This window comes from Lissotriton vulgaris, chromosome 8, assembly GCF_964263255.1.
Source record: "Lissotriton vulgaris chromosome 8, aLisVul1.2, whole genome shotgun sequence".
Taxonomy (NCBI): domain Eukaryota; kingdom Metazoa; phylum Chordata; class Amphibia; order Caudata; family Salamandridae; genus Lissotriton; species Lissotriton vulgaris.
Window position 1 is genome coordinate 345,644,257 of NC_141696.1, and position 16,508 is coordinate 345,660,764.

General features: G+C 41.0%; 1 protein-coding gene across 1 annotated transcript in view; it reads left to right on the plus strand.

Moving 5' to 3' along the window:
• The window catches only part of LOC147697030 (amine oxidase [flavin-containing]-like), a 335,947-nt gene that overhangs the window by 301,795 nt on the left and 17,644 nt on the right, over positions 1 to 16,508 (plus strand). The window contains exons 10-12 of the mRNA XM_086934107.1: positions 2,871 to 2,924; positions 7,362 to 7,419; positions 12,242 to 12,339. Coding sequence (XP_086790233.1) covers positions 2,871 to 2,924; positions 7,362 to 7,419; positions 12,242 to 12,339 — 210 coding nt within the window. The remainder of the gene's footprint in view (positions 1 to 2,870; positions 2,925 to 7,361; positions 7,420 to 12,241; positions 12,340 to 16,508) is intronic.

The window sequence follows — 16,508 nt, forward strand, 5'->3', positions numbered from 1 at the left end:
ATTCCCCATGCATTCCTATGGGAGAGCAGGTCAATCTCACACCCGCACTCAGGGAGAGCACGCACTTTACACTGCGCCACAGTGTCAAAGTGCGCAAAGACCAGAAATCACTAGGCAAAAAGTTCAGGGGTGAACCTGCCAGAAGGGCCAAGTCCAACATATACCAATTACAAAAAATACATTTACTACAACATAATAAATTATATCACACCTGAGAATATATTTTCTCTATTAACAAACACAAAAGGTGGTTGTAATTACATGCACAAAAAAACTGTCATGACCACCAGTCAAAATCCTTCAAGTCGAAATCTTTCTAGTCTGAAATAAATGTCCACAGACATTCATTTCATGACAGACACATTTATGATAGTGGATATATTTGCCTGCTCAAGGCTGCCCACCTCCCCATCTCCTTCTGGGGTATATTCTGCCAAATCTTGTACATACCTTTGCACTGGTGTTTGTGAGATGATGTCCCATGAGCAGGGCAATATCTTGGTATTATGTTTTTTCTGACATGCTGTCTTCGAAAGCGTACTGAAATTTCATGTTGTCCAGAACAACAGTGACAATGTCTTTTAGAATTTTTTTAACAACTTGTTTAGTGCCCTATTTGCAGAACTGCTTGTAAGAGAATGTCCAACTAGTGCTTTATTAGAGTGAGACAATTGTATTTATTTACTCGGTTTACATCGTACAATCAGTTAACAGGCAAGTGCCTAAAACCAAGCCTTCGACTGTCTAGGAGTTTAATTTTCCATGCTATAAGGTTAGAAGTTGGTCCTTCCTCACTGGAATAATTGGTGAAAACTAAACTGTTGAAGTTCCTGTTCAGACGATGGCATAGCATTTCCTGTAATAACAATAATTATATCATACTATCTTCCAGCATTAAGGCCCACTAACAGCACCATGTTCCCAGTAACAACAGAAAGGAAAGTGTTCTCATTGGTGAGCAGTGACTGTCATTTTCCAAACCTGGGCACCCTCAAATCTATGCCTCTAAGTCTAGGGTCCCAATCACAATGCAAAATGCATTGCACAAATAATTTGCCTAGCATAAAAAGGGAGGTAAGAGTTGTGGAGGAAAGAGTAGACTAGCCAAAACATTTATTTAAAGTTGCAAACTCAAAAAGTGGTCTGCCCACAGTTTCCCATAAAAGGCAATACCCACACACAGCATTAGCTTGATTGACATCAAAGCGCAAAATGTGCCTTGCTATAGATATTTTACTGATTAGCTCTCCAAGTTAAGTATCAAAATACAAATTTCTTTTGGCTTAAGATGCATCAATAATCTAGAATCCAGAGTATAGAAACTTAAACATTTATCGTCAAATAGGACAGTAGCAAACAGTACATTTCTGGGGCATTGCTGTCAAAATATGATACATTTCAAAGACAAAATGAACTATGATGGACAGAATGCAGAACAATGTCATACAATGTCATACATTCACCCCAGTACAGGAATCTGGGCCTAAATCCTTCGGTTTTTTGCTCACCATGCTATTCCAGTTTGAACCCAGCCATATGCAAATCAGCCATGACCCTGCGCCCAATGGGAACAGTCCAGCCCGAACTGCCAGGTCAGGGCCTCCCTGTACTGGAAACAAGCATCCTAGGACTGGTTTCGGGGTTTCACCCCTCTTCAGCCAGGATAGCTTGATTCCAGTGGCATGGATAGCACGTCTGAGCATACCCATCCCACTCAGGGTGACAAATGCAAAAAGAACTATTGATGGACAGAATACAGAACAATGTCATACATTCACCCCAGTACAGAGATCTGGGCCTAAATCCGTCATTTTTTTTTGCTCATATGCCATTCCAGTTTGGACCCAGCCATATGCAAATCAGTCTTGACCCTGCGCCCAATGGTAAAAGCCCATTCTGAACTGCCAGGTCCTCCCTGGACTGGAAACAAGCATCCTAGGATTGCTTTCGGGGTTTCACCCCTCTTTAACCCCTCTTCAGCCCGGATAGCTTAATTCCAGTGGCATATGATACATTTCAAAGACGGCATTCGAAAATGCTATGAAAGAATTTAAATATAATAAGCCATTTTAAAGCACATCTCATCAGGTTTAAGTTTTATTTAAAATTGCTGTGTAAACCACGTTTGTCATTGTGCACTATGGAAGACAGCCTGATGGGGCCCATTTGCAATAAACTCTTCACAGGAACCACTTTTCTAGGTGACAAAGGGCATGCACATTTTTTGTGAATACGTACAAACCTACATACACTGTCCCTGATTAGTGACTTACTTCAATTGAGAATCTAAAAACTGATGGATTACCTGCAGGTGGGAATGTCAGCTAGACTGAACCTATAGATTAGTATTTGGAAACCTCAGCTCCAGATCAGTTTTAAAACACTTAAGCTCTGCTTAAGTCTACAAATTATTTATGAATTTTGGCCCGAGATGCTCAACAATATAACTTATACAGTTCCCACTTATTACCTGTGAAATGCCTCGAAAGCAGCATATTGATGCCATTGCATCACCCTGAAAATATTACAAAATCCCCCAAAAGTATATTGCCCAAAATGCTAAACAACTCGTGGCAAAAGTTACTCTATACCTCAAAAGCTCTGTTCAAATTGCTCTTTTTGGGGATCAATATTTCCAAAATGTGTAACCATCAAATGCAGAAAAAACTAAGGTTGGGTGTCAGGTTGTAAGCTAGAGAAAATTAATTTTTAAGCTGTAAGGCAGCAGTTAAGCACTTGTATGTGAGAGGCAAGACTCTACTTGAAACTGATTCATTTACTCTAGAAGCAAAAACCTGCATTTGAAATATCACAGATGTTTTTTAATTTCTGCGTTTCTTTGATTCATTCTTTATATTTTGTTTGCTAAGGTTTATTCTTGCTCGAAAATCCAGAAGACTGGCCAGTCTCACCAAAGATGAAAGGTAAGATTATTTTGATGTGTAAATGTTTCTCTCCACTCTGGCCTCTTCTTTTCTTTTTTGTTATTGTTGCAGCATCTTTTCTGCTTGTTTACACTGTTGCTCTAAATGCAATCCATACCATTTTTCGAGTGAAACCCTGGTGCTCATGATCTCAGTGGCCTAATACAGCAATCTTCCAATGGCTGTATCAGAAAAGAAAATTAAAAACAAATGCACCTTGGATAGCATTGTAATAACTAGGGTACTGCAGAAATCATAGGGCCCGATTCATAAACTGAACTTTGTAATGTATAGTTTATAAATCTGCCTCTCCTATACTTATATGTGTGGAGTTGTCAACTCTGACTGCGGAGTCTCAGTTCACATTTGGCTAAGTTCAAGTTGTAAATGTAGGAGGGGCGCAGGGGCGTGGCTAGAAACAGGACCAGACTTTCTACTAAAAGTAAGGGGATTAGGAAGGAGTAAAGAGGTGTTCAGGGAGTTTCAGGGAGGCATTTAAGAAGGGACATCACCCACCCACAAAAGAGTAAGTCAATTCGTATTCACAATCTAAAGTTCAATATTGTCTACTGTGAAAAAAACTTGTAATTATTGCAGCACCACACATGTCCAACCACTGGTACTGCAACACCCATCCTTCTACTTTTTATATGAGGGTGTTGCAGTACCAGTGGTGGGCCATTTGTGGTGCTGAACGTCCTTCTTTTCTGTGAGTGATAGCTTAATGTAAGAAATAGGGTTACTTGTTGAGAGGGGGGAAACACTTCTCAAGCAGCAACCACAATCCTTCTCGGGGTGAAGTCACGTGCAAACCCTAAATTAACTGTGTTTAACCCTCGTCTAGCTTGCTACAGAGTAGTCAGGCTTAACTCAGAGGCAATGTGTAAAGCATTTGTGTAACACTTCAGACAGTAACACAGTGAAAACACACCACAAAAGGAGCCCACAGCAGATATTAGAGCAATAGAATATTTATTAATAAATAAAACAATACCAAAACAAAATAAATTCAATCAGTAGAGCCTGAGATATGTAATTTTGAAGATTTTAGTAACAATGTACCAAAAAGGCATAAAGCTCCAACAGTGGGTATCTGGTCGCGCCAGACTGGGGCAAAGTCACAAGTTCAGCCCAGCCACAATGGAGCATGGGCTGGCTATAGGCACCCAGTTAGGCCCACTGAACAAAGTACCTTCAATTCTGGTTTGCAGAGCTTTGCGAGGGTCCGCGTCAAAGATGTGTCTGTTAGCCAAAGTGATACATCAGCTCCAAGATGCAGCAAGGATGTGGTGCAAGGTCCTGTTGTGTCATTGTTGAAGATCACACCGATGAGGGCTTGTGATGCGAAGTTCAGAGTAGAGGATGCATTGTGCAGGTCGGGCGATGCGTCAGTTCCAGGGAGCTGTAATGCTGTGATACAGAGTCTATCATTGAGGCTGCCATGGATGAAGGCTGCAACGGGCCTGAGCCCAGGGTGTATCGTGCAGTGGCGTTTCCAATGCGGGGGCAGGCTGCGATGTGAGGAGGGTCTTTCCAATGGTTCCGATCCACGCAGCAGTAGCAATGGGTTGGTTCTCCTCAGGGTTTCACCATGCAGCAGGAGATGCTTCAGTTCTGCTGGCACCACACAGGCTGGCAGAGCACCTTTGGCCCACTTCCAAGGGCCCGGGACTGGGCTGGCACCTCTTTGCAGGGTAGATTCACAGATGAAGGAGTCCAGGTGCACAGTTGTTGGATCTTTCTGTCCCTGAGGCTCAAGTCAGTAGGCCAGCCAAGTAGCCCTTGGAATCTATCTGGGGTTCTGTGTTCAAGAGATGTAGGTCCAGTCCTTCTCATCCAGCCAGTAGGGGTGCAGGCATGAGGTCAGCAAAGCAGCAGCACAACAAGGCAACAGTCCAGCAGAATGGCAGTCCTTCAGCAGCACAGCAGTCCTTCATCCTGGCTGAGTATCCACATGTGTAGATGTATACTGAAGTGGTGGTGTCTGAGGTCCTGTATTTATACACATTTGTGCCTTTAAAGTGGGGGAGAAGCTTCTAGAGATTTCCCGTTGAAGTCCCCAGGCATCCTGCCTTCCCTGTCCTGGCTCCAGACTAACTTCAGGGGGTATGCAGCCCTTTGTGTGGGAGCAGGACACCGCCTATTCAGGTGTAATTGGGGCTGTGCTGGCCCATCCAAGCACATCTAAGCTCCCTATTGTGTGTGGCTGTCTAGGAAGAATACACAAAGCCCATCTGTCCGCAACACCCAGTCATGTGACCAGAGGCAGGTCATTGGCATTAAATGGCTAAGGCAGGAAGATGCCAACTTTCTAAAAGTGCCATTTTCAAAACTGTAATTAAAATTCCAACTTCACCATAAGTTGGGATTTTAACTTCGGATTCCAGAGATACCAAAATGATCTATTTACCTACGCCCATTTGGCAATTAAATGTATAAAATGTAATAAGTTAATTCCTATGTTATCCTATGGGAGAGGGAGGTCTTTCAGTAGTGAGAAACTAATGTAAGAGTTTTTCACTACCAGAATATGTACAACTTAAAAGCACATGTCCTATTTTGTACATAGTTTGCACCATGCCTTCCGGGCTATCCAGGTCCTCCCCTAGGGGTGACTAATAGTATTAAAAAGGAAGGTTTGGGCCTGGCAAATGGTTTACTTTGCAGGTCAAAATGGCAGTTTAAACTGCACACACATTCTGCAGTGGCAGGCCTGAGACGTATTCAGGGGTTACTTAAGTAGGTGGCTTAATCAGTGCTGCAGGCCCACTGGTGGCATTAATTTTGCAGTCTCTGGGCACATGTAGTGCCACTTTACTAGGAATTTATAAGTCAATTAAATATGGCAATTGTATATAAGCCAATTTTACCATGCTTTAAGGAGGGAACACAGGCACGTTAGCCTGATTAGCAGAAGTAAAGTGCACAGTCCTATGGCCAGTAAAAGCAAAATCAGCCTAAATGGAGGAGGAAGGCAAACGCTTTGGGGAAGACCAACCTAAGGCTGACAGGTCTAACACTTACACTCTTAAATTTGGTTCCACCTCTTTCATGATGGGTGGGAATATGCAAGTTACATTCTGTAGTCAATTTCTACTCGCCAAAAAGTAGTAAATTCAAGAGTATAACTAAAAAGTATAACTTACTCAAAAGTGTAAGCTACCTTTGTGAATCAGGCCCATACACTACAGAAGGGAGCTGAGGTTTTGGAATGTATGTCAGTATCCAGTAATCAAACTATGCAGATCTTATAGACAGGATGCCTTGGAAGAAAACCAGCAAATCCTTCTGCATGAAGTGGCAGTTTAGCAAGATAGGATAACTTTTTGTTTAGTGAATGGGTCAATTTGGATTGGACAGGTAGGGCATGACTTGTAAGTCGTTATCTAACCACTCCATAGAAAGATAGATTCATGGGTACGTCCTCCATGCAAGGCCACATAGGCTTATCCTCTTCATGCTCCAAAACTGTTGTGCTGGTGTTTACACCTGGTTTACATAGGATTTTTTCTCTGTATGCCACCCATTTCTTCTGCACTGTATGCTTTTCCTCCATGAATACCTGATGGTGCTTTAGGTGATCCTTTTGCCATGGCCCTTCACAATCAATCTGTAAATGGCCTGGATGTGTCTGTGTGGTCCCACAGATAACCTAGAAGTCCAAACAGTCTGTATGGCCGCTGCTTTCTGTGATATGCTGCTCATCAAAGTCTATGGGCTAAAGTTCATAGGGGCATATTATCAAGGACGGCGTTAAAATTATCGCTGGTTTAGCGTCAGAAAACTGCTGCTAAAGCAGCGATAATGGGCTTGATAATATGCCCTGGAGAATTCCAATAGAAGCCCATGTTCACACCAGAACATGGACTTCTATTGGAATTCTCCAGGCCATATTATCAAGCCTTTTATCGCCGCTTTAGTGGCAGTTTTCTGCTGATAAACCTGGCAATCATTTTTAACGCCGTTCTTAATAATATGCCCCATAGTTTGTTATGTGCTTCATAAAATATTTCTTAATTTGGCCATAGTTTTTTTGCACCTCTGTTCTCACAGATTTCATGATGCAAAATACTATTTCCACTAGGATTCTTCTATTCATAAAAACTAAGCCTCATTATGAGGTGCCGGTAACCCACTCGATAACTGTACCCTCTGTGTTACCTGTATCAGGAGTTTCAGTAAGTTGGACCCTGAATGTCCTCTGGGATACGAATAATTGCAGAGGGAATAAGTAATTCCTGTCCTGATTCTCCAATAAATCCTAACTTTCCCATGAAATATCTCAGTGAAATTTCAGCTGCTTTCAGTCTCTGATGTCTCTGGGTAAAAAGTCTTTCGGTCTGCAGATTTACCTCCAACCTTGTACTTCTGATAGGGCCAGTAATGGAATATTAACACACACAATGTTTTATTTTTTATTTGTTGCTTATTTCACAGGAAAAGAAGAATCTGTGAGCTCTATGCAAAGGTTTTAGGATGCCAAGAAGCTTTACACGTAAGGGCACATTGAGTATTTTGGAAGCTGTTCTACATCTCCAGACACAGTGTTGAATGATGATCACCTTTCATTGTCTAACGGTAGCTTAAAATGGCTACAGCACGCATGTTTTACCATCCTTGAGCCTTCTAGGAAGGAACCAGAAACATGTTGAAGATAAGGAATCGTCAGCATATTGAAGATATTGTATCCCCTGCCACATATAATTAAGCGCCATATGAATAATGAAGTCATGAACAGCATTTCGTGTAGTGCCTAGTAGCAATTTATTTTATGCCATGAAAACACCAAAGTGTTTCTGATAGTAGTGCCCTCTTACAACTAGTTTTTGTTAACAAAAAGGGGGACTATTTGGAGTTTTGTTATAGATAATTACTGAAGGAAATATCTAGAATGTTAGAGTCAATTTAATCAATTAATCACACTGTTGAATGGTCCTCGGTGGCATACATTTCTTAAGCAAGTTTGTGCACAAGAATACTTGCCAACCCATCATTGACTCCACAACATCCTCTTTCATGGCGTCACAGAATCCACCACATTCAATCTTGTATTCTATACATGTACCAAACATTCTATATTCCTATCATATCTGAGATATTGCGCGCCTTCTGTCCTCATAACATTAATGAACAAGTCTCCATTTCCATCTACTTCTCTACCTCATCCTCCTCAAATTCTCCAATAAAATACACATACATGTACACTTTGTGGCTTATTACGATATTGGTCAGAGTTGCCTCTGACCAACACCCTCTCAGACTTGGAACCGACCGGCATCTGGTCAGCGGTTCCGACCGCCTTATTATGATGCTCCGGAGGCAAGGGGGCCCTGCTAGGGCCCCCCAAAGTTGCTTTCTGACAGCCTTTCCATGTTGGAAAGGCCAGCATGGAAAGGCTGTGAGAAACCGACATCCTAACCCCAACTGCGGAAACGCTGTCCATAGGGGATTACGGTGTAGTTCTGACCGGCCTGAAGACTCCGAGAGCCAGTCGTTACCATGTCTGAATGACAAACTGGTTCACACTCTGACCGCCGATATTATAATTTGTCGGTCGGACCGCAAACCAACCGTGTTGGTCGGAAAGCCTCCTACCGCGGGAGGCTTATAGCAGTTATTACACCACAAATAGTTTATGGCGTTTCCCTCTTTTCCTGTGTTAGGGCAATTCTCTAGTTATGTACACTTTGTGGCTTATTACGATGTTGGTCAGAGTTGCCTCTGAGCGACACCCTCTCAGACTTGGAACCGACCGGCATCTGGTCAGCGGTTCCGACTGCCTTAATACGATGGCACCCTAGCAGGGCCCCCCAAAGTTGCTTTCTGACAGCCTTTCCATGTTGGAAAGGCCAGCATGGAAAGGCTGTGAGAAACCGACATCCTAACCCCAACTGCGGAAACGCTGTCCATAGGGGATTACGGTGTAGTTCTGACCGGCCTGAAGACTCCGAGAGCCAGTCGTTAACATGTCTGAATGACAAACCGGTTCACACTCTGACCGCCGATATTATACTTTGTCGGTCGGACCGCAAACTAACCGTGTTGGTCAGAAAGCCTCCCACCGCAGGAGGCTTATAGCAGTTATTACACCACAAGTAGTTTATGGCGTTTCCCTCTTTTCCTGTGTTGGGGCAATTCTCTAGTTTTTCCATGCAAACTGGCAATAGTTTATTTCAAGTGGCACTTGGCACTATAAATAAATGTACCATTTTGTCTCTCTATCAAACTTTAAACTTTTTTTCCTGTCAACTCTAAAAAGGGGTGGATATTGGCCATCTTTTTTATCATGGATCACTATAACAACAGGGTGAAAGTACTGACTATGGCATTAGAAGTTTGTGACCTATTGGTAATATTATAGTAGCAGCATTAAAATATTTGCAAAATTAAGTGAAGTTTACACAACAAATATTTTTTTAAAGTATCACACCCCTAAATAAACCGAAACAAAATCAGGCTATAATAGTCTGGATATGATTTCTGACCTTTTTAAAGAATTGTAATCATACCTCCTTAGTGAGGTGAAGGATCATAGAAAACTAAAAAACCCTTTCAATGGACTGTATATCTGAATGTACTGTGGGCTGATTGGAAGGATATTAATAACAAAGCATTGCAATATTTTGGATAATTTTAGCTCATTTGTCTCTTAGTTTAATGTGTTTCAGTCTCGCCAAGGCCCATGTGGGGGTTCCATGGTATTCTTGAGGATCTCGAATTCTGGTGATTTAAACAACTCTCATTCATCCATACACACTCTCACAATAGTGCCTAGTGCATGTCATGCTCGCTGTGGATGCATTATTTTTTGCTTTGAGTTTCCTAAATATGGATACTTATAACCCCATGAAAGGAAGACATTAGCCCCCAGATTCATCATTGTCCTGTTTTGCGAGTCCTTAATAGCGATTTTTAAGGAATCGCTATTAAAGACTTGCAAAACGGGATTCATGTAGAAATCGCAATATTTTTTGCGATTTCTACAGCTTTCTTATTTGCGATTCGCTAATTGCAAATCGCAAATAAGAAATCACTCCCTATTCATTCCTATGGGCCTAAATGCCTAAAGGCCCATAGGAATGAATGGGGAGTCATTCCTTATTTGCGATTAGCAAATAGCGATTTGCAAATCAGGAAGCGATTTCAAGGGTGCCAGGGTGTCCAAAGGACACCCTGTAGCACCCCTGAAATGGTAATGTACACTGGTGTTGCGCAAACAATTGTGTCCAAAGGACATGTGTGTGTGTAACATACAACGTAGAAAAATGCACTAAAGTTTTTGCTATTTACCTCGTAGTTAGACTTCGCGGTAAATAGCGGCCCCAAATTGCGAATTCGCAATTTTAAAATTGTTCATGAATTGCATTTACGGAATCTCAAATAGAGATTCCTTAAATGCAATTATTCGCAATTTATCGATTTTTAGAATTGCGATTTTTTGCATTTGGGATGATGAATCCCAAATGCATAAATAGCGCTCGCAAAGGACCAGATTCTCAGAATCTGGCCCTTCGCGACCCGATTTCGGCTTCATGAATCTGGCTGTAGGTGTCAGATGCAGTCGCAAAGACTTCAAATATTAATGGCAACCACTAGCCTAAAAAATGTGTCTCCGGAGGTGGCAACCCAATGATGAAGCATGCCATCTTGGTTGGTGGGTGAGGGTTTGTCATAATTATTTATATGAATCCTCCACATCTAAAATCAGAAGTAATGAGACTCCTAAATTTGAAAATTCTCCTTCGAGTGAACAATTAACTCAGATAGTTTAGATTTTTGTCGGCATGTAACTGGGAGGAATCTATCATGCAGCCCCATCCTCCCTTTGCATTTGTTGCCATGAATGTAACTTACAGATAGCCTGAAAATCTGATGACCTTGCACTGGCCTTTAGCCCCAAAGAGAGCGGTGTTGGTTTGTTATATGCAGTGCTTACACATCTGTATGAGGCATTAGCCCATCTTTTTTGTGCAGATCTTTCCCAATCTTTCTAAACTAAGGTCTTTGCAACTCTGCTTTCTTACATCAGCTCACATTTACAGAGCCAGATTTGTATTTCGTCCTAACCATGTTGAACTCCCTTCCCATGCATATTAGATTTTGTGATTCTCAATTCTGTGTATATGAAATTGCAGACCCAGCTATTCATGCACTTTAATAAATGTTAATCTCCTACCCTGTGTCAAGGCACAGTAATCAGGTTTAGTGTCAGGCAACCCTATTTTGATGTTAGAGAATTTTATAAATCTTCAAAATGATAAAACACTAGTTGTGTCACGTTTTGCAATAATATATTCTATGTGGGCTAATACTTTTACCCACCATTCAGAATATATTTTTAACAACATCAATTCAACTCCATCCATTTTCCATACAATTTGAATTGCTAATAATATTCTATTCACTACACATATTGGACAATTTGTGTAGCTTTTATTCTCACAAAACCATAGAATATTTCTGTCCTAATGTGTATGTAGATGCTTCTCCTTCCTAAACCCCCGTGCAACCACACTGTCTATGTTTCTCTTTAACTTTATCAACTCCTTTATCCACCTATCCTTCTCAACACTTCTTTACTATTCCTTTCAACTTTCATCTTGACTATCCTCATCTACACAAATTCTATTCTAATACACTTTATCCAGCATTACTCTTTAAAATATTTTGGGACCCTTTGAAATCAAAATAAATACATAAATAAATAAATAAATAAATAAATAAATAAATAAAATATTTTGGGACCGATCTTTAAAAATAAAGTAATGGAAAATCTATTTGTGGGTGTGCTTTACAAGACTTTAAGATATGACTCTACTAAGCACATCCGTGTGTTGCCCAATTACATCTCCAAATGGGGCAGCTCTTTTAGCAAAAGAAGGATTGATAAATTGTGACAAAGAAGCAAACACCATGACCAAACACCATCGTCATGCTCCTGCATTATTCAGACACGGGCTGAACTTGGCATACTGACAGCTCTCATTGACAATTCTTCTATATCATGAAAAATAACCAATTGTGTGTATGTTTTTCGTAGTTTGCACAAGTATAAATAATATTTACATGTGCAAAGTCCTTTAGTAAATATAATCTTCAGAAATGTTGATAGATCAAGAACAAAACATTTGAAGCACATTGGCCCCATTGACTGACATGCTAACTATGAGGATAAACGTTTCTGGCAGGCGGCAGTTGTTGACTTCTACCCAAGAGTTCTGAAAAATGGTGATCTGCATAACAACAGAAAAATTACATGTAATCCCATATAGGAGAAATGAAGACTGAAAGTGCACTAAACTCTGCCTCTTTTTCAGCCGATCCATTATGAAGAAAAGAACTGGTGTGAGGAGGAATACTCCGGTGGGTGTTACACATCCTACTTCCCACCTGGAATCATGACTCAATATGGCAGGTATATTGTCATTTCTTTTAATTGCTTTGTGAAATGCCTTAGTTTTTGTTGAGGAATAAGTTATGGTGAAGCTCAATGCAAGACTAGCAGCAGCTTGTATGATGTATAACATCAATTGACAGTGCTGCTTTAAATATTAACATAACAAAAATGTATTATGTCAGTCTGTCCTATCCAGTAAGGAAGACAGCAACTCCAGAATTAAGTTGGAAAGCTTTATTCTCAAAAGCGAGCACAGCGAGCCATCAGCTACACACCAGCCAGCAAGGCGGCCCCAACTGAACTCTTCATTTCAAAGTCACCATTCTAATGCAGAACAAAATAACACCGGTGTAGAAGGAACCACAATTGCATTCCAAACCCCTACTGACACATCACCTGTACACACTGGATATAATCTTTGAGTAATGAAGCAATTCATTACCACTGTCATCAAATTTTTCAATACTACACAGTACCATTTATCCAGAATTGAGTCAGTTGTTCAGATACATACATTGTTCAGTGCATTTGCCTGCTTTCCACAAGCTGTTGTACCCCTGGCTAGACTTTAATATTATTTTTTTTTGGTTTGGAAAAGATTATAAAAACAGAATATATATCATAAATTGTAAATAAAATATAGCAGCCAAAAGTACAATTCCATGATGCCTATTTCCTATTATGAGATATACGATCCTTTGAAAGACAGATGATGCATTATTAAATCACTCTCACATTAGAATCAGGAGCAACTGCATCCATAAATTCGATGTAAAAAGTAGTAAATAATATTCATATTCATAATTCCCATAATAATGGCATTCATTATTTCTAAGTGAAGAGATGCAGTGCAAAGCATACTAAGGTTCAACTATACCCAGACTGGTATTCTAACAATGCGAAGTGGATGGTGCAGAGAGTCCTGACAGGCTGAAAAACACTAATTTATCACAAAAATAGTCCTTGGTCAGGTATAAATGATTGTATCAAGGTAGAGATTGATTCCCATCAGCGTTCAGCAGTTCTATATCAAAAATCAGAGCATAAGTTCACTGGCCTTGCCTGTATTATCAGGGGACACTGTATGATTCTACAGAGGTATGAAAATAACATCTTCTACTTACATCAGATTGGCTTGAGGATAATTATTCTACTTTGATACTTTACCATTTAGAAATGCAATCTATAGAATCTATGAATTTGACAACAAAATCGCTGTCCGATAAATTTGGAAAAGTGTGTTGAAATAAGTGCTAGGATTATCACCTTCTGCCCCTGCAGGGGTACCTATTACATGCAAATTATTCCTGTGCATACGATTTTTAAGATGTTCTCCTTTCCAGTTGAAGGCTTTAGTTCTTTGTCTTCGTTCTTCAGCTTGTGGTTCCATAGTCTGCATTATATCCTCCACATTTTAGGTGTGCTGTTCTACTTCTGAAACTCTGCCTCTAAGAGAGCAGGTTTGTTTAGACAGTTTGCAGGTACCAATCTGAGATTTAAGATGAGAAGTCTTTAATATTGGACAATCGTTCTTGTATTCGTCTCCATGTACACATAATAAGTTATCTATAGATGACAGCATCGGATGTTGATCTTTCATCAGCTGACTGTCAGTATCTAAATTTGTCTTCCTGGTCAAAACATGGTGATCAGAATTTTGTTGCTTGCTGGAGAATAGTCACATTGGTTAAACTGCTTGTGGGGAGATCCCATTAAAGCTGCAGCTGTTGTTCCTCCTTGTAACTTCTAGGAGAAAGCTGGATCTCGTTTTCGTTTTTCTCTGTACTTTTCCCCAATCTGTATCCACATTAGACTCTGAGTCTGAATTGCCATCTGAATACTCAGAGAGGAAAAAAGTCTCTGATGCTTCCAGGCCTTTTAACTTGCCTTTGGCCATGTGTGAATTAGAACCATAACCTTTCTTTCAGATTTACGCATCAAATGCCAGAATTGTAGGATTTTTGCAAGTATTGATTAAGATGCTTAGGCATAACCCCAATTTCCTTGAAAGGCTTATAGAGGATAAGTCATTTGGTGAAGCCCTGAAAAGCATACCTCCCGTGAGTGGGTTACTTCTCCAATTCATGTGTGTCTGAATCTATTGTTAGATTAGTAATTGTATGTGATTTTGCGATGTGAGAAATATGTGTCATTGCAAGGAGCTATATGGATTGTACGCATTTGAGAGATTCTTGATGCATCAAATGTGGCAGGTGTATCACAGTCTTTAATTATAGCGTAAATGGAAGTTTGTAGCTCTTTTACCTGTAACAGAGTCTGGTCTACCTTCCCACCCTTGTCAAGCAGGATACTAGCTTCTTATCTCAATTTTTTGCCTTTGAGCTGTTTACTGCAGCTACAGCCCCGTCATCGCTCCCGGCAGGAGGAAGAAATCATATATTTTTTCTTTTGATGTCTGAGCACTGAACTGAGTCTTCACAGCTGGGCTCCAGAAGCCACCATTAGGAAGGCCTCTAAAAACCTGTGAGTCGATGTGATACTAGCAGAAGTCTTTTCTACGAGCCTACACTCTGCCGGAGGAGCTTGCAAGAAGTTCAGAAATCTTCCATCTAGCCGAGAGGCCCACCGTTGTTCTGTGGGGCAAGGAGGCGGTCTTCCTGGTGTGCCCTCGGGTGTTAGACACCATTAATTATGATTTTTGGTGAAAAACTGCCACACTCCTGCATCTTGCTTGGCTGAAGATCCCCAATGAAACTACCAGTCCGACTAAAGCCATAACTCATTGGCCCGGACAATGCACAATGTGTTCCGAAAAGAAGAATTCTTTGTGGCTTATTTAAGGGCAAAAATGAAGGTCACTACAGGTACCATCTTATTCCAGACTGTCAATTGTGCTCTAATAATTATTGCTTAAGTGTGTCTTAAGCACCAAAGACTGTGTCTGGTTATTTTAGTTTACTGCATGAGCTATGGTCCGAAAACCCTCCTCCATTCAACATGAACTCTCTGCCTGCCGCCATCTTGGTTGTCCATCCAAAGTCAAGGGCTTTCTCTGTACCCCCAGACTTTAATCATCAGGTTATATAAAATACCTTCCTCTAAAAGTCCTGACTGATATGCTCAATTGACTTGCCAAGATATGTTAAGCGCTGCCATTTTATACTGGGTTTGTGTTTGTGACTATGTTCTATAGCTGCCTAGTTTGCGACACAACACAGCTTCCCTGTGGAGATTTCAGTTTAGAGCCTAACATGTGTAAGGATTTGGATAACCATCCAGGTTCTATGTACACCTTAAAACTGGTGACTTCTAGACTCTTGGGTCATCATTGCAGGTCCCATTTTAATTGTGAAAGGGACTGTAACTGATTAAACACTTCTTTATGGATTGCGGGAGCTGCAATAACTGCACTGCTCAAGAGTTTTTAATTTAGGCAAAGACTACACTGTAAAACCACACATATCGTACATGGTTTTCCTAAAAACTTGGGCCCTCATTTATGAAAAGTGACGCATCGCTGCGTGAAAACAGCGATGCGTCACTTTTCACTGCGCCCTCCTTGCGACACCAATGATGCATCATATTTACAGTATGACGCATCATTGCGCAAGGAGTTACAGATACGTCAGTATTTCTGAAGTATCTGTATGGCGCAAAAGTGACGCATTGCTGGAGTGTGTCACAAAAGTGACGCAACTCCAGCAATGTATCTTTTCACATGGGGCAAGCCCCATGTGAAAGGGCTTGCGTCAGTCTTACGCCTGCTGTGAGACAGGCGTAAGAAATTGACGCATTTGTGTCCTAGAAGTGGCGCAGAGAAATCTCATAGATTTCACTGCGTCACTTCTACGACCCTTTCTTGCGTCAATACGCCCCCCTTGCATACATTATACCTGGCACAGGTATAATGTGGCGCAGGGGTTTACAAAGTGATGCATCTACCTAGATGCGTCACTTTGTAAATATGGAGCAACAAGGCGCATTTTTTACGCCAATGGTGCATCACAAAAAGTGACGCACCAGCGGCGTAAAAGTGGCGCACAGCCTCATAAAGGAGGCCCCTGGAATGGAGAGCATTTCTGCCCCCTTCCCCTGATGCCAATATTTAGGTATCGCGAGGGGTAGGGTAGGAAATACTGGGCCTTTTAGTCCACAGCTTGTAATGGGATCCTCAGCGATAAAGAGTAAAAGTAATTAAAAAGTGACATCATCTATAGCTATTAGAC